This window comes from Bufo bufo, chromosome 7 (assembly GCF_905171765.1).
Source record: "Bufo bufo chromosome 7, aBufBuf1.1, whole genome shotgun sequence".
NCBI classification, from domain to species: Eukaryota; Metazoa; Chordata; class Amphibia; order Anura; family Bufonidae; genus Bufo; species Bufo bufo.
This window is the reverse complement of record NC_053395.1, coordinates 185,144,283-185,170,427: the sequence shown is the minus strand read 5'-3', so window position 1 is coordinate 185,170,427 and position 26,145 is coordinate 185,144,283. Positions and strand designations below refer to the sequence as shown.

The following is a 26,145-nucleotide window of genomic DNA, read 5'->3' as shown; positions in this document are numbered from 1 at the left end:
ATCTGTTTAGTTCTTCTGTTGTTTTGGTTCATTTCAATACAGAATGTTTATTGAGTCGTTTTCCTTTTCTAAATTTTTATTTTTTTTGTCTTCCAAAAGAGTGAAGTCAGGACTCCTAAATTAACTAGACACGTTCATAAAATTCACTGGAACAAGATGAAAAACGAAGATGCAGTGAAGCCGGTCCAACTGGTCATTAAGTCGTCGCTGCTAAATTCTGAGACCAAACCTAACAACGATTCCAGTAAGAGCTCCAAATTACAAAATGAAACACTGTTATTGTATTAAAGCAGCCCAGTGCTTGCTTAATATGGATATAGAATATTATATGGATATAGAATATTCTAACTAATACGACATAATTATATAATATAGAGCTGACGTTTGACTAAATTACCCTGTGCGCGGGTATATCCAGTATGTAACTGTGTACTGGTGAGACAATTGGCCATTCGATACCCCAATAATATCATATGACTATAGCAGATATGTACTAGGGTGCCCAAGAAAGGGTTTGCAAGTGAAAGACATCAACAGAATGGTAGCGTGGTGAGTCTCAAAATTTGTGATTTGTCCATGTACCACATCTTCTTCACTTGAAAGTTCAATGTATTTCACAATTTGTGACCAACAGTGTACAAATCTTGTAAAGATAAGGCCCCAAAGGTCCCTTTACAAAGCCCATTGATTTGAGGCAATAATCAGAAAGAAGCGTTCCTAGGAATAACTGCTGTGATCACCCGATGAATGAGCAAACGCCCAGTGAAAGCATCACTGGTGCAGTCACCTAAATCATCATTTATGGGCAGCAAATTGTCTAAACAGCGATCTGCTGCTGTGAAACAATGAATGTGTACGGGGACGAACGACCACTGTAGTGACCACTCACCCCCATACAGCAGAGCCGATTGCTGCATTTTTGACATGCGTTTTTTGTGGCATTTTTCATCTGACATTTTGTACAAAGAAAACTCTTTAATTCTAGACTTTTCTCTATAGACTTTAACCTTCTACCCTGGAGGTTTTTTTGACTGTGCGTTTTCATTTTGCGCTCCCTGCCTTCCCAGAGCCATAACTTTTTTTTTTTTCCATTCACATAGTCGTATTTATGACTGCTTATTTTTGGGGGGGGGGGGGACAAGTTGTACTTTCCAACGCTACCATTTAATACTGCATTGAACGTAATTGAAAGTGGGGGAAAAATGCCAAAGGTGGTGGAATTGAAAAAAAAAAATTCTATTTTACCACAGTTTTACAGTTTTTTTTTTTTATGGCATTTATTATGCGGTAAAACTGACGTGTGATCTTCATTTTCCAGGCGAGTACGAATCGGGCAATACCATATATGTATACTTTTCATTGCGATTTGATGCTGAAAAAAACAAAAATACTTGAAAATTTGTATTTATTTATTTTTTGCATGTCTTTTTCTGACCCCTATAACTTTTTTGCAATGTGTATGGAGCTGTGCGGGGCAATCTACTTTTCACTGATATCATTCTGGGGTGTGTACAGCTTTTTGAAAACTTAAATTTTTTGTGGGAGGAGAAGCGACCAAAAAAAATGGCAAATCGGCCATTTTGACCCTTTTTTTCGTTTCGCCTTTTTCCATATGGGATTAATACTTTTATATTTTGATAGTATAGGTGTTTTCGCACACCGCAATATGATGTGTATTTTTTACTCTCATTTTGGGGAAAGGGGGGTGATTTGATATTTTTTTTTGTAAAAAAAAAATTCTACACCTTTTTATAGTTCCCCTAGGGCAGTGGTCGGCAAAGTGCGGCTCGCAAGCCACAAGCGGCTCTTTAGACCCTTCAATGCGGCTCTTTGGTGCGGGCTCCAACGCAGTGGCGTACATACAGGGGTCGCAGTTGCGACCGGGCCCGGCACTCCAGGGGCCCGACCGCCTGTGGACCCCCCTGGCCTCTGCAGTCAGTGTTCCCTTACGTCTAAGTGGCACGGGTGGGCGGCCGCGCAGCCATATCGCGCCGCTCAAGCTGCTTGTAAAATGTCCGTCATGCGCCTCCTGCCCAGTCTGTCTGCTCCTTCCACTTTATGAATTAAGCAGGCAGGCGGGGCAGGAGGCGCATGACGGAGGGAGAGATGTCACGCTGCGCACAGCAGCAGAAGGGTGGGCAGCGGCGCTCTAGTTCGGCTGCCCACTGCCGGCCATGTGAGGAGTGGTGGAGTGGTGGAGAGGCCGCCACTCAGGAGACTTGGAGCTAAATGTCCTGCAGCAGAAAGGTAGGAGCTGCCCCTGGTGTGTGCACAGCGCCAGGCACTGCACCGGCCCCGCCGCAAGTGTCCCTGCCTCCTCCCTTCCCCCCACTAATACATTACTTTACTTACTAGAAGGCACTTATGGGGGATATCTGTGGAGGGCACTTATGGGGGATATCTGTGGAGGGCACTTATGGGGGATATCTGTGGATGAAGCCGGAGCAACACCAGAAGCGCTCGCTTTCGGTTTTCAGCGCACTTAGATGTCGTGGTCAGATTGAGGACATCAGCCGCGGATGCCTGCTGTATGAAACAGCAGGCACCCGGTTGCTATGGTGCCCGCTCCGCTCAGGAGCAGGCACCATCTTTAAAGACCCGACATGTAACGTACTATTACGTCACATGTTGGGAAAGGGTTAAATGGGTTGTCTGAGAATACACCATTTCTAACAGGTGCCAGCAGCCTTCCTCCCCTACTGAAAGGATTAAACTTACTTGCCCCTCCCCCCCGATCCTCCAAGCTGACTCCTGCGTCTCCATCTTTCGGTCCGTGGTTTGTTTTCTTTCTGGCTTAGTATGATCACCCGATTCTCTTCAGCCAACTGCTGGCTTCAGCAGTGATGTGTCACTTGTGGACACATCACCACTGAAGCCATCGGTTGGCTGAAAAGGATCAGATAACCATGCCAGGTAGGAAAAAAAGCAAAAACAAACCGCGGACCAAAAGCTGGAGACGCGAGAGCCAGGGCTGCGGACCGGAGTATGATCCTTGCAGTAGAGGAGGCAGGCTGTGGGGCCTGCTTACAAATTGTCTATTCCCAGACAACCCCTTTAACCCCCTTAGTGACCAAGCGTTTTTCTTCCTTTTTTTCATCATCGCCTTCCAAGAGCTATAACTTTTTTATTTTTCCATCTATATAGCTGTATGAGGGCTTGTTTTTTATTGGTGTCATTTTGAGGTACACATAACTTTCTGATTAACTTTTATTAAATCTTTCTGGGAGGGAGATGGGAAAAAACAGCAATACTGCCACTGAGGTTTTACAATATATATTTTACGGCAGTTTTCGATATAAATAACATAATATCTTTAATCTCTGGGTCACTACGATTACAGCGATACCAAATACATATAGTTTTTTTTTACGTTTTACTACTTTTTTTGCAATAAAACCTTTTTGCATCGCCACTTCCCAAGACCCATAACTTTTGTGTGAGGGCTTGATTTTTGTGGGACGACATTTTCTGTAGTTTCCATTGGTATCATTTTGGGTTAATTATGCTTTTTGATCGCAAGTTATTAAGAAAAAATTAGCAATTCTGCTAATCCTCATAGTGCATTGCATTTTAATGTCAGTGCTATACTGACATTGGCCAGAGAGGCGCAGCCCGCTGGAGAATATTCAAGGCAGGCTTGGGGCCTATACCAGGCCCCAGTCAGCCTTTATACACATGTGCACCCCGCAATCACATTTGTGTGAAACAACCATTATAAGGGTTGTCCAATCACCTAAATAAAATTAACTAAGGCCTGTAATAAGTTTAACATAAAAAGAAAGCTAATGACCTGTTCACTGGGGCTCTGTTCCAGTGCTGAGGGTCATTTCTCCGCTGCTTCCGGTCCCCTGTGGACTGGAAGGGTGATGTCTGTTATCATGTAGCATTCACAGGCCTCAATGGTGACAGATCCATAAGCGCCATTTGACACCAAAGGTCAGTGAATGGCTGCAGTGGTGCACGTGACAATCGACGAGACAAAACCCTTATGGTCTTTAGAAAATCCGAAGCAGTGAGGGATGTGACCCTCAGTGCTGGAACGGATCACAGGTGAACAGGTGACTGGGTAGTTTTTATATACGTTTCCTGGCTTTAGTCGATTTTACTTATTTTAAGGTTAAAATCTGCCTGCAATGTCAATGAAAAAAAAAACACAGGTTAAAGGGGTTGTCCTGGACTAGATAAAGATGGCTACTCGCTTCCAAAAACAGCACCACACCTGTCCACAGGTTGTGTGTGGCATTACAGCTCAGCAGCAATCACTTCAGTGAAGCCAAGCTGCAATACCAGACACAACCCATGGACAGGTGTGGTGCTGTTTTTTAAATAAAGCAGCCATGCTTTTCTTATCCTGGACAACCCTTTTACTACTTTTGTGAATCAAGCCAAACAGAATTTTTAGCCTGGCAGAAAAATAAATAAAAAAAGACTATGGTACTTACATTTTTTTTTAAAGGTGCCTGCACACAATGCAGATTACATGCAGTTTTTCTGTGTTGCACAGTACCATTAAAGTGTTTGAGATTAGACAAATCTCATGTCCACTTGTTTTTTTTACTTAAAGTAGGTGTGAAAATTAACCTGCTATGTGGATTTTGAAATCCACAACATTTCAATTGTTGCGTTTTTCTGTGCGATTTCACCATTTGCAACGAAAAGGAAAATCTGCATCAAAACAAGATAAGGCTACTTTCACACTAGCGTTCGGGGCTCCGCTTGTGAGCTCCGTTTGAAGGCTCTCACAAGCGGCCCCGAACGCATCCGTACTGCCCCAATGCATTCTGAGTGGATGCGGATCCGCTCAGAATGCATCAGTCTGGCAGCGTTCAGCCTCCGCTCCGCTCCGCAAGCAGACACCCGAACGCTGCTTGCAGCGTTCGGGTGTCCACCTGGCCGTGCGGAGGCAAACGGATCCGTCCAGACTTACAATGTAAGTCAATGGGGACGGATCCGTTTGAAGTTGACACAGTATGGCTAAATTTTCAAACGGATCCGTCCCCCATTGACTTTCAATGTAAAGTCTGGACGGATCCGTCTGAACTACTTTCACACTTAGAATTTTTTCTAAACTATAATGCAGACGGATCCGTTCTGAACGGATCCAAACGTCTGCATTATAGGAGCGGATCCGTCTGTGCAGACACCAGACGGACCCGCTCTGAACGCAAGTGTGAAAGTAGCCTAAATAGTGCGGATTTAAGTGTGTGTTTTTTGTGGTTTTAGTGCAGATTAAATGTGGATTTTCTGCACACAATTTTTGCACCATGTGCAGCCACCCTTATTAGGGCTAGTTCACATGACTGATTTTTTAAACATGAAAAAATCAGCACAGAATCCACGCTTTTTTTGTGTGGTATTGGTGCGGTTTTGGCTCTTTTTTAAAGCTTCCCATTCATTTTAATTGGATAATCAGTGTGGATAGAGCATGCTGCTTCTTTTTTTCAATCGCTTTTTTTCCACCCTGAAAAAAAAGCAAGTTCTGCCTCCCGTGCATTTTTTGTGCAGAAAATGCACCAAATAACGTTGTGTGAATAAGGCCCTTACTGTTTTTAGTTTCATTGATGGAGAGTCCAGATATTTTAAATAGGTCTAATAAAAAAAGTTGTAATATTCTCACAATGGCCGGAGAGCGATAGGTTTGAGATCATTGCACTATGAAAATTCTTCTCCTTGTAGTGTATTTTAGCAAGAAAGTTTCTCGTTATTTGTGAAGTCTGCAGCATCCATTTTGCAAAGAAGAATAAAGTAAAAAATTAAAACCAAAACTACAGTGTATAAATATTTCTCCTAAAATAATAGCTATTTTCAGATTCCATTTGAAGTTATTTTACATTAAAAAAAAATTTGAAGCCAAAGAGAATATAATAAACAGCATTGAAAGAACTCCTTGAGTTACCACCGAGGGGCAGTATTACTCCCTGAGAGTCACAACAATCTGCAGACTAAATATCACAAATGATTTTTTTATTTATTTGCTAATTACATTTTAATAAAGTTAATTACAAATGGCACTTTTTGTAATTTATTTTTCAGTTTCAAATGGGAAAATCAAGATCTTTACATTTCAGTACCATTAATTTGCAAGTCAAATACTTGTAAAGGAAAACTGCATGTGCAAAGTTAGTTGAAAAACTGCAGATTTGTATGTTCAGAAACAGGACAATTTACAGGAAATTTACATCACCAGACCCGGCTCTCAGACTGTTCTACTGAACTGGATCACAATGGGCTTGTTAAAAGTGGGGAACGTATTTGGACCAGGCTATATCTAACAAAAATATACGCTTATTGAGAAGATTGGGTTATTATTTTGTACGAGTTCCTGCAGTCACATTGAGTAACATTATTACATTATTGGATGGAACTTACACTTGCCACCCCAACAGTTGAATTGACAGGGATGTAAGGGGTTATAGCTATTTTTTATTTTAACGGAAACCTTAAATGCTATGTACACTTTTGGGGACATTTTGTATAATTCAATTTTACTAATTTGGGGCTAAAAATATTTTTTTCAACTGGTCTTTATAAAAAATATTGAGCTGTTCTGTCACAGCTGTGTTTCTAACTGTGTGAATCATACTTTCACTTTGTGCCATCATTGAATAACCTTTATCTCTAAATTACTAAGAGGTCAAACATTTATATAACGAGCTCGTCAGCTGCCTGCCTGACTGAGCAGAGAGAAAATTCAGATCCTGCTAGTAGAGCATCCCAGCTCTGTACAGAGAAAAGGGCTCCATATTTTTAATAAAGACCAATTTAAAAAATGATTTTTAGCTCATAATGAGTACAATACACTAACAAAAAAAATGCCCCCAAAGGTGTACATAGCCTTTAACCACTTCCAGACTGGGTCAATTACCCCCTTCCTTACTAGGCCTAATTTTGCAAATCTGACATGTGTCACTTTATGTGGTAATAACTTTGGAACGCTTTTACTTATCAAAGCCATTCTGAGACGGTTTTCTCGTGACACATTGTACTTCATGATAGTCATAAATTTTAGTCAATATATTTAACCTTTATTTATAAAACAAATCCCAAATTTACCCAAAAATTTGAAAAGTTTTCAATTAAAAAAAATTTTTCCGCTGCTATCAAAACAGAAAGGGACACCTTATAAAATATTTACTACTTAACAATCCCCATATGTTTACTTTATGTTGGCATCATTTTGTAAATGTCATTTTATTTTTTTAAGGACGTTAGAAGGCTTAGAATTTTAAAAGCAATTCTTAAAATTTTAAAGAAAATTTCCAAAACCCACTTTTTAAGGACCAGTTCAGTTCTGAAGTCACTTTATGGGGTTTACATAAAGAAACCAACCAACCCATAAATGAACCCATTTTATAAAGGACACTCCTCAAACTATTTAAAACTGGTTTTAGAAATGTTTTTAACCCTTGTAGGTATGCCACAGGAATTAAAGCAAAATAGAGGTGAAATTTCAAAATGTCACCTTTTTTTTTCAGATTTTTCATTTTAATCGATTTTTTGCTGGAACACATCAAGGGTTAACAACAAAACAAACCTCAATATTTATTACCTTGATTCTGCAGTTTGCAGAAACACCCCATATGTGGTTGTATACCGCTATTTGGGCACACGACAGGGCACAGAAGGCAAGGAGCACCATGGTTTTTTGAGGGCAGATTTTTCTGGAATGGTCTTTGGGCACCATGTTGCATTTGAAAAGGCCCTGAGGTAACCCCACAGTGAAAACCCCCAAAAAATGACCACATTTTGTAAACTACACCACCCAAGGAATTTTTAAGGGGTGTAGCGAGCACTTCACTCAACAGCTGTTTCATAAAATTTTTAATACTTGGGTGTGAAAATGAAAAAAAAATTTTTACAAGAAAATGGTACTTTAGGCCCAAATTTTCTTTTTCACAAAAGATAACAGGAGAATATCCCACCCCAATTTGCTACCCACTTTCTCCTGAATACAGTAACACCCCAATTGTAGTCATAAACTGTTATTTGGGGATACGCCAGGGCTCAGAAGAGAAGAAGCGGCATCTGGATTTTCTAACACAGAATTTTCTGTCATGGTTTTTAAATGCAATAACTTTATTTTTTTATGTAGTATGAGACTGGCAATCCCTCGCATGGAAATAGAGCAATAGTAGTAGTGTTGTTACACAATATTTAATTGGCAAAATATATTAAAATACAACATTACAATACAATATTAAAATAACAATCGCTGCAGCGGAGACAATATCAGTCCCTAAAAATACCTAAAATCTAAAACTTCAATAAAAACTAAAAAAAAAGTCCAAAAAGAAGGGGACATACGTCCTGAATTAGGGGTGGGCGATATGGCCTAAAATCTATATTGCGATATAATTTTAAGCATGTGCGATATGCGATATATATTGCGATATATTGTTTTCTATATTTGGGGGGGCGTGTTTAAACTTTTTTTTACTTTTTATTTAATAACTATTAGTCTCCTTAAGGGCTAGAACGTAGAACCCTTGTCATATTCACCCTAAGAGAGCTCTATTAGGGTGAATAGGACTTTACACTCTCCCTGCTGCCCTGTGCTTTGTGCACACAGCAGCAGGGAGCTGATCCTCCTCCCCTAAATGGTGCCATCCCCAGATCCCCCCCCTCCCCTAAACGGTGCCATCCCCAGATCCCCCCCCTCCCCTAAACGGTGCCATCCCCAGATCCCCCCCCTCCCCTAAACGGTGCCATCCCCAGATCCCCCCTCCCCTAAACGGTGCCATCCACAGATTCCCCCCCCCTCCCCTAAACGGTGCCATCCACAGATCCCCCCCCTCCCCTAAACGGTGCCATCCACAGATCCCCCCCCCCCCCCCCCCCGACGCTCACAGGAATACATTTAAAAACTAATCAGTAACTTTATTCATTGGTGACTGTATACCTTACTAGGTCTTAGCTCCGATAACAGCAGGCAGTGCGGGGGGCGGCGCTCACTCACTGACGTCACGCGCCTGCGCCGCCTAGTGGGAGGAGCAGGCGCGTGACGTCAGTGAGTGAGCCCCGCCCGCCCGCCCGCACTGCCTGCTGTTACCGGAGCTAAGACCTAGTAAGGTATACAGTAAAGAGATCACCAATTAATAAAGTTACAGTTACTGATTAGTTTTTAAATGTTCTACTGTCAGCGGCGTGGCCCTGTATATTCTAACCCCCAGGCAAGCGTCCCTGTCACCATGGGAACGCCTGGGGGTTAGAATATACCATCGGATTTGAGTTTTCACGCGCTCACTGAGATCGTGAAAACTCAATGATTTACTGTCAGTCCCTCCCCTCCTCCTCTTTTGTCATTGGTGGTCAGCGGCAGCCGCGCACAGTGGGGAGGGAGGGACTCTCTCCTTCTCCACTGTGCCCAGTGTGCCGGCTCAGGAGAAGATGGTGCGCGCAGAGAGCGCGATCATATCGCGGTCCGGCGATATAGGCGATATGCTCAAAATCCATATCGTGGCACAAATGTATATCGCATATCGCCTAAATCGTCTATATCGCCCACCCCTATCCTGAATGTGCAAAAATATTGCAAGCCAAAAGTGTCAGTCTATTCCTTATAATAGTATTGGCATTCCTTTCTTATATGCAATATAACATGCAAAATCCATGCAAGGCACCTTTTCAAATATTCAGAATTGTCCGATATAAATATTCGATAAAGTATCCAATCGGACACCAAGTTGTACTGACCAGTTTGAATGGCTGAACAACAAGTATAAGTACAAGTATAAGTTCACCTCTCGCGATATTACACCCTGATCTTATACCCGGATCTGAGATTTGTGGATAACGATCGAGAGAGACGAGAGACGAACGAACCAGGTGGGACGCTAATCACTGAGAACCGCGTGAATAAATACCGTGAGTAAAAATCAAAAGGATTGAATATTGGGACTGCAGGATAATCGACATTCACCTGTGAGTAACAACCTGGTGTCCGATTGGATACTTTATCGAATATTTATATCGGACAATTCCGAATATTTGAAAAAGGTGCCTTGCATGGATTTTGCATGTTATATTGCATATAAGAAAGGAATGCCAATACTATTATAAGGAATAGACTGACACTTTTGGCTTGCGATATTTTTGCACATTCAGGACGTATGGTCCCCTTCTTTTTGGTTTTTGAGTTTTTATTGAAGTTTTAGATTTTAGGTATTTTTAGGGACTGATATTGTCTCCGCTGTAGCGATTGTTATTTTAATATTGTATTGTGATGTTGTATTTTAATATATTTTGCCAATTAAATATTGTGTAACAACACTATTACTATTGCTCTATTTCCATGCGAGGGAGTGCCAGTCTCATACTACATAATATATACTTTTTATTACTCCTTTGTTGATTTGAGTGAATCGATTTGAGACTAGAGCACCCAATCCAGAATTGTAAGGGGAGTGAGCGGTTTGTCTATACTACTTTTAACTTTTTTTTTTTGTTGAATGAGCTGCGTGAGGGCTTATTTTGTGCGGGACAAGCTGTAGTTTTTATTGGCACCATTTTCGGGTACATTTGGCTTTCTGGTTGCTTTTTATCTAATTTTTGGGAGGTGAAGTCACAAAAAAAGCTGTTTGGTGTAATTTTTCAATTTTTTTATTTTACACCGTTCACTTGATGGGGTAGATCATGTGGTATTTTTATAGATCCGGACATTATGGACGCAACAATACCAAATATGTAAAAAAATAAAATAAATTTACGTTTTACACAAAAACATTTTCAGAAAAATAAATTCATATATTTGTGTTGCCATTTTCTTAGAGCCATATCTTTTTCATTTTTCTGGCTATAGTCTTGTGTGAGGGCTTGTTTGTTGTGGGACGGGGTGACATTTTTATTGCTACCATGTTGGGGTACATACGACTTTTTGATTGATTGATATTATATTTTTTGTGAGGTGAGGTTACTAAAAAAAACTGTTTTGGCATAATTTTTATTTGTTAGTTTTTTTACACCGTTTACGTTATGGGCTAGATTATGTGATATTTTTGTAGAGCCAATTGCTACGGACGCGGCAATACCAAATATGACAATTTTTTTTTATTTATTTTTTTACATTTTACACAATAAGAGCATTTTTAGGGGATGTAGTCATGTTTTTGTGTTGCAATTTCCATAGAGCCATATTTTTTTTATTTTTCTAGCTATGGTCTTGTATGGGGGCTAATTTTTTGCGGGATGAGGTGATGTTTTATTGCTATCATTTTGGGGTACATACGACTTTTTGATTGATTAACATGTTTTTTGGGAGGTGAGCTCACAAAAAAATCAGTTTTTGTGCAATGTTTATTTATTTTATTTTTTTACGGCGTTCACTTGATGGGGTAGATCATATGATATTATTATAGAGCCGGTCGTTGCGGACACGGTGATACCAAATATGTCTATTTTATTTTTTTTATTCTATTTTTATTTATTTTTTTAAAGGGTTTCTGTCATGAGAAATAACGTTATGTAGCTGACTGCCATTAGCGATGTACTAAAGTACATAACAGTATATTTGTTAACTCCCTGCCTGCCGCCTTTCTCTTAAAAAGCAGACTTTTATAATATGCTAATGAAGCCTCTAGGTGCTATAAGGCTGGGTTCAGACCTGAGCGTATTTGATATGCGCGTTTAACGCGCGTTTTTTGCAATAGTAAACGCGCGTTTGACGCGCGTTTGTGTGATTGACTGCAGTGTCCTATGGCCACAAACGCGCGTCAAAACGCCCCAAAGAAGCTTAAGAACTTGTTTGAGCGTCGGGCGTTTTTCAGCGCGTTCAAACGCGCTGTAAAACGCTCAAATGAGAACCAGGGCCATAGGGAAGCATTGGTTTTCATGTGTTGAGCGTTTTACAGCGCGTTTGAACGCGCTGTAAAACGCTCAAGTGTGAACCCAGCCTAAGGGCGTTGCTGCAGCTCCTAGAGGCTCGGTCTACCCGCCTCTGCATCATCATCATAACCCCGAGCCTGCGCCGTTCCATTTAGTATTCAGTGCAGGCGCAGTGAGTGAAGGACGCTCAGCTGCTGCCAGGCAGGCCTGCCGGGGAGGCTTGTGATGTAATCGGCGCAGGCGCAGTGAGGAAGCTGGCAGCCGCCGAGCGTCCTTCACTCACCGCACCTGCGCCGAATACTAATCGGGACGATGCAGGCGCGGAATTATGAGGACGATGCGGAGAAGGACGTCAATCAAGTGGACCTGGGCGTGCCAAAAGGCGAGTAGACCAAGCCTCTAGGTGCTGCAGCAACGCCCTCATAGCACCTAGAGGCTTCATTAGCATATTATAAAAGTCTGTTTTTTAAGAGAACGGCGGCAGGCAAGGAGTTAACAAACATACTGTTATGTACTGCTGACATCGCTAATGTCAGTCAGCTACACAACGGTTTTTCCCATGACAGAAACCCTTTTACCCCTTATGGACCGGGCTCATTTTTACCTTAAGGACCAGGCCATTTTTTGCAAATCTGACTCGGTGTCACTTTCTGTGGTGATGACTTTAAAACGCTTTGACTTATCCAAGCCATTCTGAGATTGTTTTTTCGTCACATATTGTACTTTATGACACTGGTAAAATGGAGTAAAAAAAAATCATTTTTATTTATAAAAAGAAAATACAAAATATACCAAAGATTTGGAAAATTTCCAAGTTTCAATTTCTCCACTTCTATAATACATAGTAATACCTCCAAAAATAGTTATTACTTTACATTCCCCATATGTCTACTTCATGTTTCGAACATTTTGAGAATGACATTTTATTTTTTGGGGATGTTACAAGGTTTAGAAGTTTAGAAGCAAATCTTGGAATTTTTTTAGAAATTTTCAAAAACCCACTTTTTAAGGACCAGTTCAGGTCTGAAGTCACTTTGTGAGGCTTACATAATAGAAACCACCCAAAAATGACCCCATTCTAGAAACTACACCCTCAAGGTATTCAAAACTGATTTTTACAAACGTCGTTAACAATAGTTAATGGCAAATGGAGATAAAGTTTCAGAATTTCGATTTTTTGGCAAATTTTCCAATTTAATCTATTTTTTTCCAGTAACAAAGCAAGGGTTAACAGCCAGACAAAACTCAATATTTATTGCCCTGATCCTGTAGTTTTCAGAAACACCCCATATGTGGTCGTAAACTACTGTTCGGGCACACGGCAGGGCGTAGAGGGAAAGGAGCGCCGTGTGGTTTTTGGAAGGTAGATTTTGCTGGACTGGTTTATTTACACCATGTCCCATTTGAAGCCCACCAGATGCACCCCTAGAGTAGAAACTCCATAAAAGTGACCCCATTTTAGAAACTACGGGATAAGGTGGCAGTTTTGTTGGGACTATTTTTAGGGTACATATGATTTTTGGTTGCTCTATATTACATTCTTGTGAGGCAAGGTTACCAAAAATAGAAATTCTGAAATGTCATCTCCATTTTCCATAAAATGTTGAGGAACACCTAAAGGGTTAATAAAGTTTGTAAAATCAGTTTTGAATACCTTGAGGGGTGTAGTTTCTTAGATGGGGTCACTTTTATGGAGTTTCTACTCTAGGGGTTCTTCAAATGGGACATGGTGCCAAAAAAAAAGGCCATCAAAATCTGCCTTCCAGAAACCATACGGCGTTCCTTTCCTTCTGCGCCCTGCCGTTTGGTCATACAGAAGTTTACGACCACATATGGGGTGTTTCTGTAAACTGCAGAATCAGGGTAATAAATATTAAGTTTTTTTGGCTGTTAACCCTTGCTTTGTTACTGGAGAAAACTGATTAAAATTGAAAATTTGCCCAAAAATAGCTGTTTTGGCACTGTTTTTATTTTATTTTTTTGACCGTGTTCATCTGAGGGGTTAGGTCATGGGGTATTTTTTATAGAGCAGATTCTTACGGACACGGCGATACCTAATATGTCTACTTTTTTCAAATTTATTTAGGTTTTACACTATATTATCCTTTTTTAAACAAAAACAAAAATATTTTAGTATCTCCATAGTCTGAGTCAGTATTTTTTTTTTTTTTTAGCCGATTATCTTAGGTAGGGGCTCATTTTTTGCGGGATGAGAGGACGGTTTTATTGGCACTATTTTGGGGGCATATGACTTTTTGATCGCTTGCTATTACACTTTTTGTGATGTAAGGTGACAAAAAAATACCTTTTTTTGCACCGTTTTTATTTTATTTTTTTGACTGTGTACATCTGAGGGGTTAGATCATGGGGTATTTTTATAGAGCAGATTCTCACGGACGCGGCAATACCTAATATGTCTACTTTTTTATTTATTTTCATTTTACAAAATAATATTTTTGAAAAAAAAAGTTTTTTGTTTTAGTGTCTAAAGTCTGAGAACCATAGTTTTTTTTCGATTGTCAGTGGCTAAATGGAATTAAAATTGGGGAAGGGGATTATAAATTTAGTACTCCATGGAAGTGTGGTACTCCCTGAAGCAACCGTCAATGCAGAGGCCCGGATGATCGGGGCACGTGTCACACTGAAAGGTGGTGTCCTTCCGTATCCCCCTCCTGTGACACACTGCACTTTTTTTGGGACCGTCCCTACTTTCCAGTATGGGGGACCACACCTGAAAAGTGTTAGCCAGGGACGATCCGGGCACCTCCAGTTCCCGAGGTACTCCGGCCTGCTCTTTCCCGGTCAGAAAAGATCAGGGCCTTGAGGACTGCCTCATAGAAGTGGAGAAATTTCCCTGTGTTGCCAGCGCTCTGGGACAGCACAAAAGGGTTGTACAAGGCAACCTGCACCAAGTAGACCGCAACTTTTCTGTACCATGCCCGGGTTTTGCGCATGGCGTTATATGGCTTGAGGACTTGATCAGAGAGATCAACTCCTCCCATATACCGATTGTAGTCGACGATACAATCGGGCTTGAGGACCGTTGCTGCAGTACCTCACACAGGGACAGGGGTGATGCCGTTACCGTGAATTGTGGACAGTACAAGGACATCCCTTATGTCCTTATATCTGACCAGCAACAGGTTTCCACTGGTAAGGGCAGGGGTCTCACCCCTGGGGATAGGTACCTGGAGGGGGTGGGTAGGGAGTCCGCGTTGATTTTTCCGCACGATCCCACAAGCGGACGTGGATCTGGCGGCAAGGGACTGAAACAAGGGGATTTTAGTATAAAAGTTATCCACGTACAGGTGGTAACCTTTATCTAGCAGTGGGTGCATAAGGTCCCACACAAGTTTCCCGCTAACACCCAGAGTGGGGGGACATTCTGGGAGTTCAATAGGGGAATCTCGCCCCTCGTACACATGAAACTTATAAGTGTACCCTCAGGTACTCTCACAAAGTTTGTACAGCTTCACGCCATACCTCGCCCGCTTAGAGGGAACATACTGGTGGAAAATGAGTCTCCCCTTAAAAGCAATGAGACTCGTCAATTGCGACCTCCCTTCCAGGTACATAGGCCTCCAAAAATTTGGCCCCGAAGTGATCGATGACTGGCCTGATTTTGTACAGGTCATAGGCAGGATCACCTCGGGGGGACATGCTGCATTATCTGCATAATGCAGGCATTTCCGAATGGCCTCCAACCGGGTACGTGTCATGGCCATATTGTAAAGTGGGGTCTGGTAGAGGACGTCCCCACTCCAGTAATGCCTGACACTGGGTTTTTTGACTAGGCCCATGTGCAGCACGAGGCCCCAAAACGTCCTCATCTCGGCTGCACTGACCGGAGTCTAGCCACTGGACCTAGCCAAAAAGGAGCCCGGGTGTTGAGCAATGAACTGTTGGGCGTACAAGTTCGTTTGCTCCACCATCAGATTCACAAAGTGGTCACTGAAAAAAAGACTCAGGTGGACTTATCTGGTGGGCCGGGAAAACTAGAGCTGCTCGTACTAGTGTGGGCCACAGGGTCCCTGGCATGGTGGTCCCCTTGCTCCGCCAGGCGGCGTCTCTGCCTCCTTGGGGGCTCATCATCATCGCTAGATGATGAGGAGGACGCGGATGACTAGAGGAAAGTGGGGTCATCCTCGTCCTCACTGGAACTCTCGGATTCGGGGGCAAGCAGGGCGTATGCCTCCTTGGCCAACAACGTCTGGTGGACCCTAGGGGAGTGTGTGCGTGGAAAACATTATTCAGTGTGTGTGGGGGACAGGTGTTCGCATACTTTGCCCTACACCTAACAGAAAAAAAAATATAGAAATTCCCCAAAAGTGTTAAAAAAAAAAAAAAGAGAGAAAAAAAGAAGCTGATCAGCGGTGGGGTGGGCGATGCGCTAACAGTGGCCGGACGCTAAGAGTGCCCTAGGACCCCAGACACAACACAATAAAAAAACTTTTTTTCCCTAACTGTCCCTCACTATCCCTGCCTAATCTACCTCTCCCTACCTCACCCAAATATGCTGATTTGTGCCTGATGGCACAAAAAACTTACACAATAGCCGGAGCTCCGGCAATTTTGCCGCTGCGCCCGCCCACCTGCCCAGCCAGCCAATCAAAAGCGATCCTGAGAGGTAGTGTGACCGCCACCTCTTAGGATCGCAGGACGGTGATTGGTGGTGTATTATCGGGTCACCAGAGACCCGAATAACCCGGAAACGCAGGAAAACCGCAGGTCTGAATTGACCTGCGGTTTTCTGCGATCGCCAGCATGGGGGAAGGGGGGGGTCACAGGACCCCCCTGGGCATTGTACCAAGGTGCCTGCTCAATGATTTGAGCAGGCACCTTGTTCCGATCACTGCCCGCCGCACGGCGGTGATCGGAACTACACAGGGCATACCTGTACGCCTTGTGTCCTTAAGTACCAGGACATCAGGGCGTACAGGTACGCCCTGTGTCCGTAAGAGGTTAAATAACAGATTTGGGGGAAATAATTTTTTGAAATGTGAAATTTATTATTTATTTTTTTTACTTTCTTTTTTTTTATTTATAGCCCTTAGGGCTCATGCAAATGAACATATTTTCTTTCCGTTTCTGTTCCATTTTTTGCGTATGCGACACCATTAATTTCAATGGGTCCACAAAAAAAACTAAGTTATTCCGTTTGCATTCAGTTTCCGTATGTCCGTATTTCCGTTCTGCAAAAAATACAACATGTCCTATTACTGTCAGTATTATGGACAAGGATAGGAATGTTCTATTAGGGGCCAGCTGTTCCGCAAAATACGGAACGCACACGAACCTCATCCGTATTTTTTGCAGATCCATTTTTTGCGGACCGCAAAATACATACAGTCGTGTGCATGAGCCCTTAAGCAGAACTGACTTTAAATATTGACTTCATGATAAATTTCACTGTACATGTTTTTTATATCTCTGAATTGATTTTACTGTTTGTATCTTGAATTCCCACAGATGTCGACTTACAATGGATTTACACTTTAAAAATGCGTCAGCTGGACGTGCAGTCTCCAAGTCCCACTGGTTTACCTCGTTCCAAGTCTTCCAGTCTTACCAACCTGTCCCAGTTGTTACCATATCTTCACAATCAAGATTCCTATGCTGCTGCCCTCAGACGAACACGGGTGACATCTACATTACAAGTCACACCTATCAATTACTCCCGCAGTTCTTCACCAACACAATTAGGAATTATCAAAAATCTGTCTTCCTTGTCTATCCAAAGTTCTAAAGGCAGCAGTGCATCCAGTACGGCTTCTGATAGCCCCTCCGAGAGGGAAAGGGCCAGAAAGAGGGCGAACGGCACATATCACCACCAAAACATGCATACTCCATCAACACCAAGAAGAGTGGATAAGAAGAGCTCTCAGACAAGCAGTGGAAAATACAAGCCATACACAACATCGCAGAGTAATCCACGGTTTAACGATTATAAACCACATAGAGCTAGCCAAAACCAAAGTAGACACATACCAGGACTGCCAGGGCCATCCTCCGGTGCTGCCAATGGAGAAGAACACAAGGTTAACAATGATGGAGGGTGGATAAAGGTAGAATATTCCAAGAAAAGTCATAAACCACAGACCACAAACAAGTCAAAAAAAGAGAGACCCAGGCTGCCCAGTCGTAGTAGTCGACAATAGTGCTGATTTACGTCTACTATTTATTTTTAAAGATGCTAGATTTTATCTTAATTGGACGGTTTATCCACAAATATCTATACTTATTTTAAATATATATTTTCTATATTTATATTTTTATATGCAACTGACATGGTTTCTCTACTTCTATTCATATTGCAATCTAGAAATAAACACACTGGATTCTTAATTTTCTTACTAAATGTGTATTTGTTTGTTTTTTTGTAAATAAACCGTTCAACACTAATTCACTGTATAGATCATAAAAAAAATGAACTGTGTTTGCAATTTATGGTATTACATGATATGGCACCACTCATTGTTCAAAGTGTATAGCAACGTGCATGCCCATTTCATCGGAAGTGCTGGTGGACATGCATGCTCAGCCACTCTTCCCACTGCCAGGTCTCTTCCTAGTAATCCTCTATTCACTGCAGGCAGCCAAAAGAGATAGCTTTCTGCCCTGCTTGTCACGGATGGACCAGACTCTTGGCAGCAGTATGGCCGTCTAGCTGAGAAGATTCCTTTTGCATGCAAAGTAAGAAGAGACTGTATTGTCAGCTGCCACAGGGAGCAGGAGACTGATTCTGCCCTTGGTTTACTATAAGCAGATTATGTGTATGACATGGTAGATCTACCATGGTCTGTGGGAGCAATAAATAATGGCATTTGAATTGTAACCTTACATCCCATTGTCTCCATCCTCATTGAGGTAGGGGGGATATGAGTGATGAGACCGCCCAAAACAATACTGGATCTTCTGTAGTAGCAGCAGGATTGGTGCCATGTAGCTAAAGTCACATTTTTTTGTAGCTGTTTTAATTGATTGTAACTTTTTTTTTTACATTGACTGACAACTGCTGTCCTATTCACTTCAGTGTAGCTGAGCTGCAACACCAGACATAACCCCTTGGACAGAAATGGAGCTGTTTCTCAAAGAAAGCAGCCTTTTTTGTTACTGGGAAACCTGATTGAATGGTCATGGAGCCTATGAAGAACTGCTGCCAACAGCCATTTGTTAAGAAAAACATTAAAGGGATTCTGTCATGACATTTTAGGCCTATAACCTAAACATATGGCCAGGTCCCTACTAATAACCTGAATCCGAAACTGTCCTTATTAAATCTGCCTGTGGCTCTATTAGCACATAAAACATTTTTTTTAACCTGTCATTCACCTACCTAAGGTGCCCAAGGGGACGTCGCTTCATACAAGGGGGCCCGGCTGCACCCATCTCCGTCTGGTGCCCAGCGCCGCCTTCCTCACCTCAGCCCCGCCTCCGCAATCGTCCGGTCCCTCTGCCAGATCCTGCGCGTGCGCACTAGGCATAACCTGAGGGACCGGATGATTGCGGAGGCGTTGCTGAGGTGAGGAAGGCGGCGATTTCAACTGGGAAGGCGGCACTGGGCACCAGACGGAGATGGGTGCAGCCGGGCACCCTGTATGAAGCAACGTCCCCTTGGGCACCTTAGGTAGGTGAATGACAGGTTAAAAAAACAGTTTTATGTGCTAATAGAGCCACAGGCAGATTTAATAAGGACAGTTTCGGTTTCAGGTTATTAGTACGGACCTGGCCATATGTTTAGGTTATAGGCATAAAATGTCATGACAGAATCCCTTTAACATAATTTAAAGAGGACCTTTCACCTTGAAAAACATTGTGAACTAAGTATGCTGCCATGGAGAGCGGCGCCCAGGGATCTCCCTGCACTTACTATTACCCCTGGGCGCCGCTCCGTTCTCCCGTTATGTCCTCCGGTATCTTCACTAACTAAGTTATAGTAGGCGGAGTCTGCCCTTGTCCTGTGGGCGTCTCCTTCTCCTAGGCTGTAGCGCTGGCCAATCGCAGCGCACAGCTCACAGCCTGGGAGAAAAAAACCTCCCAGGCTGTGAGCTGTGCGCTGCGATTGGCCAGCGCTGCAGCCTAGGAGAAGGAGACGCCCACAGGACAAGGGCAGACTCCGCCTACTATAACTTAGTGAGTGAAGATACCGGAGGGCATAACGGGAGAACGGAGCGGCGCCCAGGGGTAATAGTAAGTGCAGGGAGATCCCTGGGCGCCGCTCTCCATGGCAGCATACTTAGTTCACAATGTTTTTCAAGGTGAAAGGTCCTCTTTAAAGACCTTTTCCAGGCCATAGGATAGGTCCTCAATTTCAGGTCGATAGGGGTTAGGAAACTCAGCACCTCCACTGGTCAGCTGTTACCCACAGGAAGTAAACCATGTAGGGAGTAGGAACAGCACAGCTCTGTCCAATGTGTAGTGGCCTCTGTTAGGTACTGCAACTCAGGTCGCATTCAAGTGAATGTGAGGTGAGTTGTACCACCCGAAAAATACCCCCTACACATTGCACAGAGCTGTGGTTTTTTTCCGACTCTGTACACTGTTTAATTCCTGTAGGTAACAGCTGACCAGTGGAGGTGCTGAGTGTCTGGACCCCATCGATCTGATATTGATGACCTATATGATAAATGGGGTTTATCTGCAGATTTTTGGTGCCCAGAAAAAAACAAACACAAAAAAACAAACATACTGGGATTCTGCTCAGAAAAGCCACAAATAATTATACCCCACTGAATAGGACTAATCCCCACTTAATAAATCCAAATAGTTGAAGTTTTAATATCCATTGACCCATATTTAAGGCAATACTTAAAGTATTCATTTCAATTATCTATTGTGTCCTGAACGCAAACATGGTTAGTGGGTGGCAATTAGGTAACACGAGTAATTAAAGGGGTTGTCCAGGACTAAAAAAAAGATAGCTGCTTACTTTTAAAAACAGCACCACACCTTTCCACAGGATGTGTGTGGTATTACAGCTCAACCCTATTCACTTCAATAGAGCTGAGCTGCAATTTATGGACAAGATTTTTTGAATAAAGCAGCCATGTATTTTTTTTCCTAATCCTGTACAATGCCTTTAACAGCAGCCCTTGCTTCACACTGAAGAGCGCTGAACAGGATATGCCACAAATGTCCGATAGGAATGTGTCCTACAGGTTGAATATGATATATGACCTATCTTAAAAGGAAACCCGCCCCGTGCCACCGTGGAGAGGTGGCCACGCATGTGCAGCTCTCTCCATTTACTTCTATAGGAGGTGTTCACTCAGCTTTTTGCAGAACTCCCATAGAGCTGCACATGCGTGGCACTGTTCTGAAGACAGGAGAGTCACAGAGGTTGGTATGCCATTAATGTCCGGACAGGAATACCCCTTTAATTGTTTACCAGTTGACATAAAAATCCCCAAATCGTTTGGTTCATAGGACCCCACTGCTGCCATCTCGGCGTGTCTGCACAAGCTTGATGTAGACTTACTATAGGCAGTTGATATCTTGAATAACACCAATGCCACAAAATGCTCTTCGCACAAATACTGTTGGAGAACAATCATGGTCTTAATCTATTAACCATTCTGCCTAGTTCATTCTATGTTCCCCGAGTGTGAGGAATGGCAAATCTGTGGGGGGGTTTTTATCCACTAAATCACAGCCCTGAGGCAGCAATACAGTCAGCAGCTGGAGATTGGGGGAGATAATAGGCAGGAACTTCTGCGATCTGGGCCCTTTACAATACACTTTAATGGAGCTAGAATATTCTGGCATTTTACCAACTAGAACCAGACAGGTGGCAACCTTATTCATTATATTTCAAATATAGATATGCCCGTATCACAGTCACTTTTAAACAATGTGGCTCTTGCTGGGCATTCATCCGTGGGAACATCTATATCTGTGATTTTCGGCTTTTAAGCTCATTCTAATTGTAATAATACAAGCAGAGATGGCTGTAAGTAATCAAATCAGCTGCTGGCCTGTGCAGGAAACACTATGATTTATTTTGATGCTGATTGGTGGCAATCAATGCGATAGCTGTTACAGTAACAAGAGGCAGGAGAGCGGAGCGCTTCTTTTCACAATGTATCAGGAAGGCCTTTCAGAGTGACAAACTCAAAAGATTCACAAAAGGAATTGTTTGTACCTGCCTTGATTAGTACCTGAGCTCGCTGAATGGTATAATGACAGTACGGTAATTGCCACTATCAGCTTGGGAATCAAAACATGAATAAGTGGACAATTATTTACTGCCTAAATGTTTTCTAAAATAATCCTTTAAGATTTTCTGCACAATATTACGGGTGAGCTGCCGGAGAGCCGACTTATTAGATATCAATTTGAACATTGACGGTAATCCATGTAGTGCCCTACAGCCTACGTCTCATAATAGTAAACGGAAATAATTTGCGGCTGGAAGAGTAGATATAAAAGAGGAATTTAAAGAGGAACTCTAGCAGCAGGATGGAATTTATCCACCCACCTCCTAACCAGTCCTCCATTATAGCGCTGCTCTTATGTTTATTTCCATCTGATGTACTTCTTTTCTAGACGGCAGAAAGGTGTTGACTAGAATGATTGCTGGCTACGTAGGGGGAAGCTACAGCGGGGAGAGAACTCCGGTGTAGACCGAGCTATAAACCATCTACAGCAGTGATGTCAATCCACCGCATTAGAGTTGGACAACACATTTAAAGGGGTTCTCCAGGAATTACTATTGATGACCTATCCTCTGGATAGGTCATCAATATCAGATCAGCAGGAGTCTGACACCCAGGACCCCGCCAGTCAGCACATTGGTCACATGGCCTGATTGCAGCTCAGCCCCATTAATGTCAATAGGGCCGAGCTGCAATACCAAGCACAGCCGTATATACAGTGAAGCATTTAGCAACCCTGTTCTCAGTGACCACAGCATATCGCTCAGGACTTCATCAACTGACGTATACATGTATTACAACAACCCAGTGGGGGAGACTTATCACTGGCTGTGCGCAAAACTACTGTGAAGGAACGGGTCTCTTTTGGGCTTCCCTAATTTCTTTTTCAGTTATGTTATTTCAGATGCACAGCTAGATGCATTTCTTTTAGAAGCAGGGGGCGTCTACCTTCTGTCTAATCTGCCAGCACTGTACTGCTGTGACATCCTTTAGTTCCTACTAGGTTTGTTTTCAGCTCTGGAGCTCACAGAACAGATAAGGAAGGGGGAGATCACATTTAAAGACACACACAGGAGGCTCCTATAATCTTCAAAGAAAGCGTAGAAGCTTTTCTTTAAATCAGGTTCAGGATCACTCACACTCCTCTGTTACTAGGGACAGATCTTGCCTGGCAGTGGACTGCAAATGAGGTGGAAGTGAGACCCCTAGTGACCATTACTTTACAGCTATTTTCAGGTGGAGGCAGGCATAATTTTTTTAATGAAGTGATTTAGAAATTTGCTAGTTACACCATTCATGCAAATACAATGACTCTTTCAAAAGTTGCAAAGTTTTGGTGCACAAATTTGCAACTTTTGTCCATATTCCAATATTCGCGGCACAGTTTCCAAAAAGAGGCCAGGTGTGGGTGGAGCTTAGGAAGAGGGCATGGCTTCCCACAGGTTCGCAAATTGGCTATAAGTTACACCAGAAGCTGACGCAAATTATAGCTCGAGTCTACGCTAGGTGCAAATTTGAGTTTCTGCCATACAGAGGGCCAGAGATGTACCTAATTTATTAAGAAGGATCTGCCTCTTAATCTATGAGGCGAATGTCACTTAATTAGGAAACGCCAGTCTTGATAAATCTTCCCCAGTTTCCGTTTGTCTGATGAGTTTCTTCTAGGGGCCATATACTTATAGTCAATCATAGAACTTATGAGAGAATACCTGTATGGATTAAATACTACAACCATACAAGCATTTCAAAAGTGATTAAAGTGACTACTGTAGTTATATGGGACTAGTGTGCCGCTCATAGCTAATTTCCACATATCAATCATAAATGTTGTATACTGGGGACAGTTTCAAAGGAATCCAATTAACCGCACAGTGTTTTTTTTAGTTACGGCATAAAACCTGAGTATCCTGAGAAAACCCACACACCAGCAGGATACCAAAACTCCATGCAGATGTTGGCTGTTTTTTGCTTATAAATGGCACTGTAATAAGGCATTTCAATGCAGTATGAAGCAGGTATCTCATTTTAGGTATTTATAAGGTTTACAGGATTTGTAGTATGTAACTATGGCAACAAATAGGTCTGCACAAGTGCTGTATACAGAAATGGGATCTCTTTTCAATAATATTAAAGTGTACCTTCAATTATAAGTAATTTCACAAAACAACAGAACAAGGGAAGAAACTTTGTAATATATCTTATTACAGAAAATGCCTCTTTTTCTACTCAGACTCCTCTCCTCCTGCCGTCTGCACAGTTCATTCATTATTAATTCATAGAGAATCCATACACAGGAGGAGGTGTAGAGCCTGATAAGTGGAGAAAGAGGTATTTTTCTGTAATAAGATATAATACAAAGTTTCTTATCGTTGCTTGTGCAAGTGATTTATTGCTATTAGCCTTCAGTAAGGGTACAGAGGGGAGGTAACCAGTTGAGGGGGTGTACCAGCACACTCTGAACATTGCAGCACTCAATGGATAGAGTGAGTCTGTACAGGTACACCCCCCCCCAACTGGTTACCTCCCCACTGTACCCTTACTGAAGGCTGATAGCAATGCATTCATAACTTCTAGTAGAGATAATAAAGGAACGGCACAACATAGAACCATAAGAATAGATGCTCCAGAATTGTTATTATATGGGGAATGCATGAAGCTATTAAAACAGGCCTGTCAGGAGTGGTAAAAGGTCTCCTCTGGATAGGTCATCAGTAGGGATATGCGACTTCGGATGTTTCAGCCGAAGTCGATTCGCATAAAGCTTTGTTCTAATACTGCACGGAGCAGGTACCACTTGGAACCGAACCCGAGTTCGGGAAATGTTTTTTTACAGTACAAATTCATTTATGAAGTTATTACGCAAAGTCTCGCGAAGCAATAACTTCTCTCATCCCTAGTCATCAGTGTCTGATCGATGGGGGTCTGACAACCGGAACCCCATCGATCAGCTGTTTGAGAAGGCAGAAGCGCTCCTGTGAGTGCTCTGGCTTTCTCTCAGCTCACCAAGCACAGCGATATACACTGCTCAAAAAAATAAAGGGAACACTTAAACAACACAATGTAACTCCAAGTCAATCACACTTCTGTGAAATCAAACTGTCCACTTAGGAAGCAACACTGAGTGACAATCAATTTCACATGCCGTTGTGCAAATGGGATAGACAACAGGTGGAAATTATAGGCAATTAGCAAGACACCCCCAATAAAGGAGTGGTTCTGCAGGTGGTGACCTGACCACTTCTCAATTCCTATGCTTCCTGGCTGATGTTTTGGTCACTTTTGAATGCTGGCGGTGCTTTCACTCTAGTGGTAGCATGAGACGGAGTGGCTCAGGTAGTGCAGCTTATCCAGGATGGCACATCAATGCGAGCTGTGGCAAGAAGGTTTGCTGTGTCTGTCAGCGTAGTGTCCAGAGCATGGAGGCGCTACCAGGAGACAGGCCAGTACATCAGGAGACGTGGAGGAGGCCGTAGGAGGGCAACAACCCAGCAGCAGGACCGCTACCTGCACCTTTGTGCAAGGAGGAACAGGAGGAGCACTGCCAGAGCCCTGCAAAATGACCTCCAGCAGGCCACAAATGTGCATGTGTCTGCTCAAACGGTCAGAAACAGACTCCATGAGGGTGATATGAGGGCCCAACATCCACAGGTGGGGGTTGTGCTTACAGCCCAACACCATGCAGGACGTTTGGCATTTGTCAGAGAACACTAAGATTGGCAAATTCGCCACTGGCGCCCTGTGCTCTTCACAGATGAAAGCAGGTTCACACTGAGCACATGTGACAGACGTGACAGAGTCTGGAGACGCTGTGGAGAACGTTCTGCTGCCTGCAACATCCTCCAGCATGACCGGTTTGGCATTGAGTCAGTAATGGTGTGGGGTGGCATTTCTTTGTAGGGCCGCACAGCCCTCCATGTGCTCGCCAGAGGTAGCCTGACTGCCATTAGGTACCGAGAGGAGATCCTCAGACCCCTTGTGAGACCATATGCTGGTGCGGTTGGCCCTGGGTTCCTCCTAATGCAAGACAATGCTAGACCTCATGTGGCTGGAGTGTGTCAGCAGTTCCTGCAAGACGAAGGCATTGATGCTATGGACTGGCCCGTTCGTTCCGCAGACCTGAATCCAATTGAGCACATCTGGGACATCATGTCTCGCTCTAGCCACCGTCACA

The 26,145-nt window shown here is 42.8% G+C and overlaps 1 protein-coding gene across 2 annotated transcripts in view; it reads left to right on the top strand.

Moving 5' to 3' along the window:
* Nucleotides 1-18,158, top strand: part of MAP3K20 (mitogen-activated protein kinase kinase kinase 20) — a 232,839-nt gene extending 214,681 nt beyond the window's left edge. For both annotated transcript variants that reach the window (XM_040441937.1, XM_040441938.1), the window contains exons 19-20: nucleotides 100-244; nucleotides 17,290-18,158. In XM_040441937.1, the coding sequence (XP_040297871.1) occupies nucleotides 100-244; nucleotides 17,290-17,978 (834 nt within the window). In that variant the 3' untranslated portion in view covers nucleotides 17,979-18,158. The remainder of the gene's footprint in view (nucleotides 1-99; nucleotides 245-17,289) is intronic.
* Nucleotides 18,159-26,145: the final 7,987 nt, after the last annotated feature.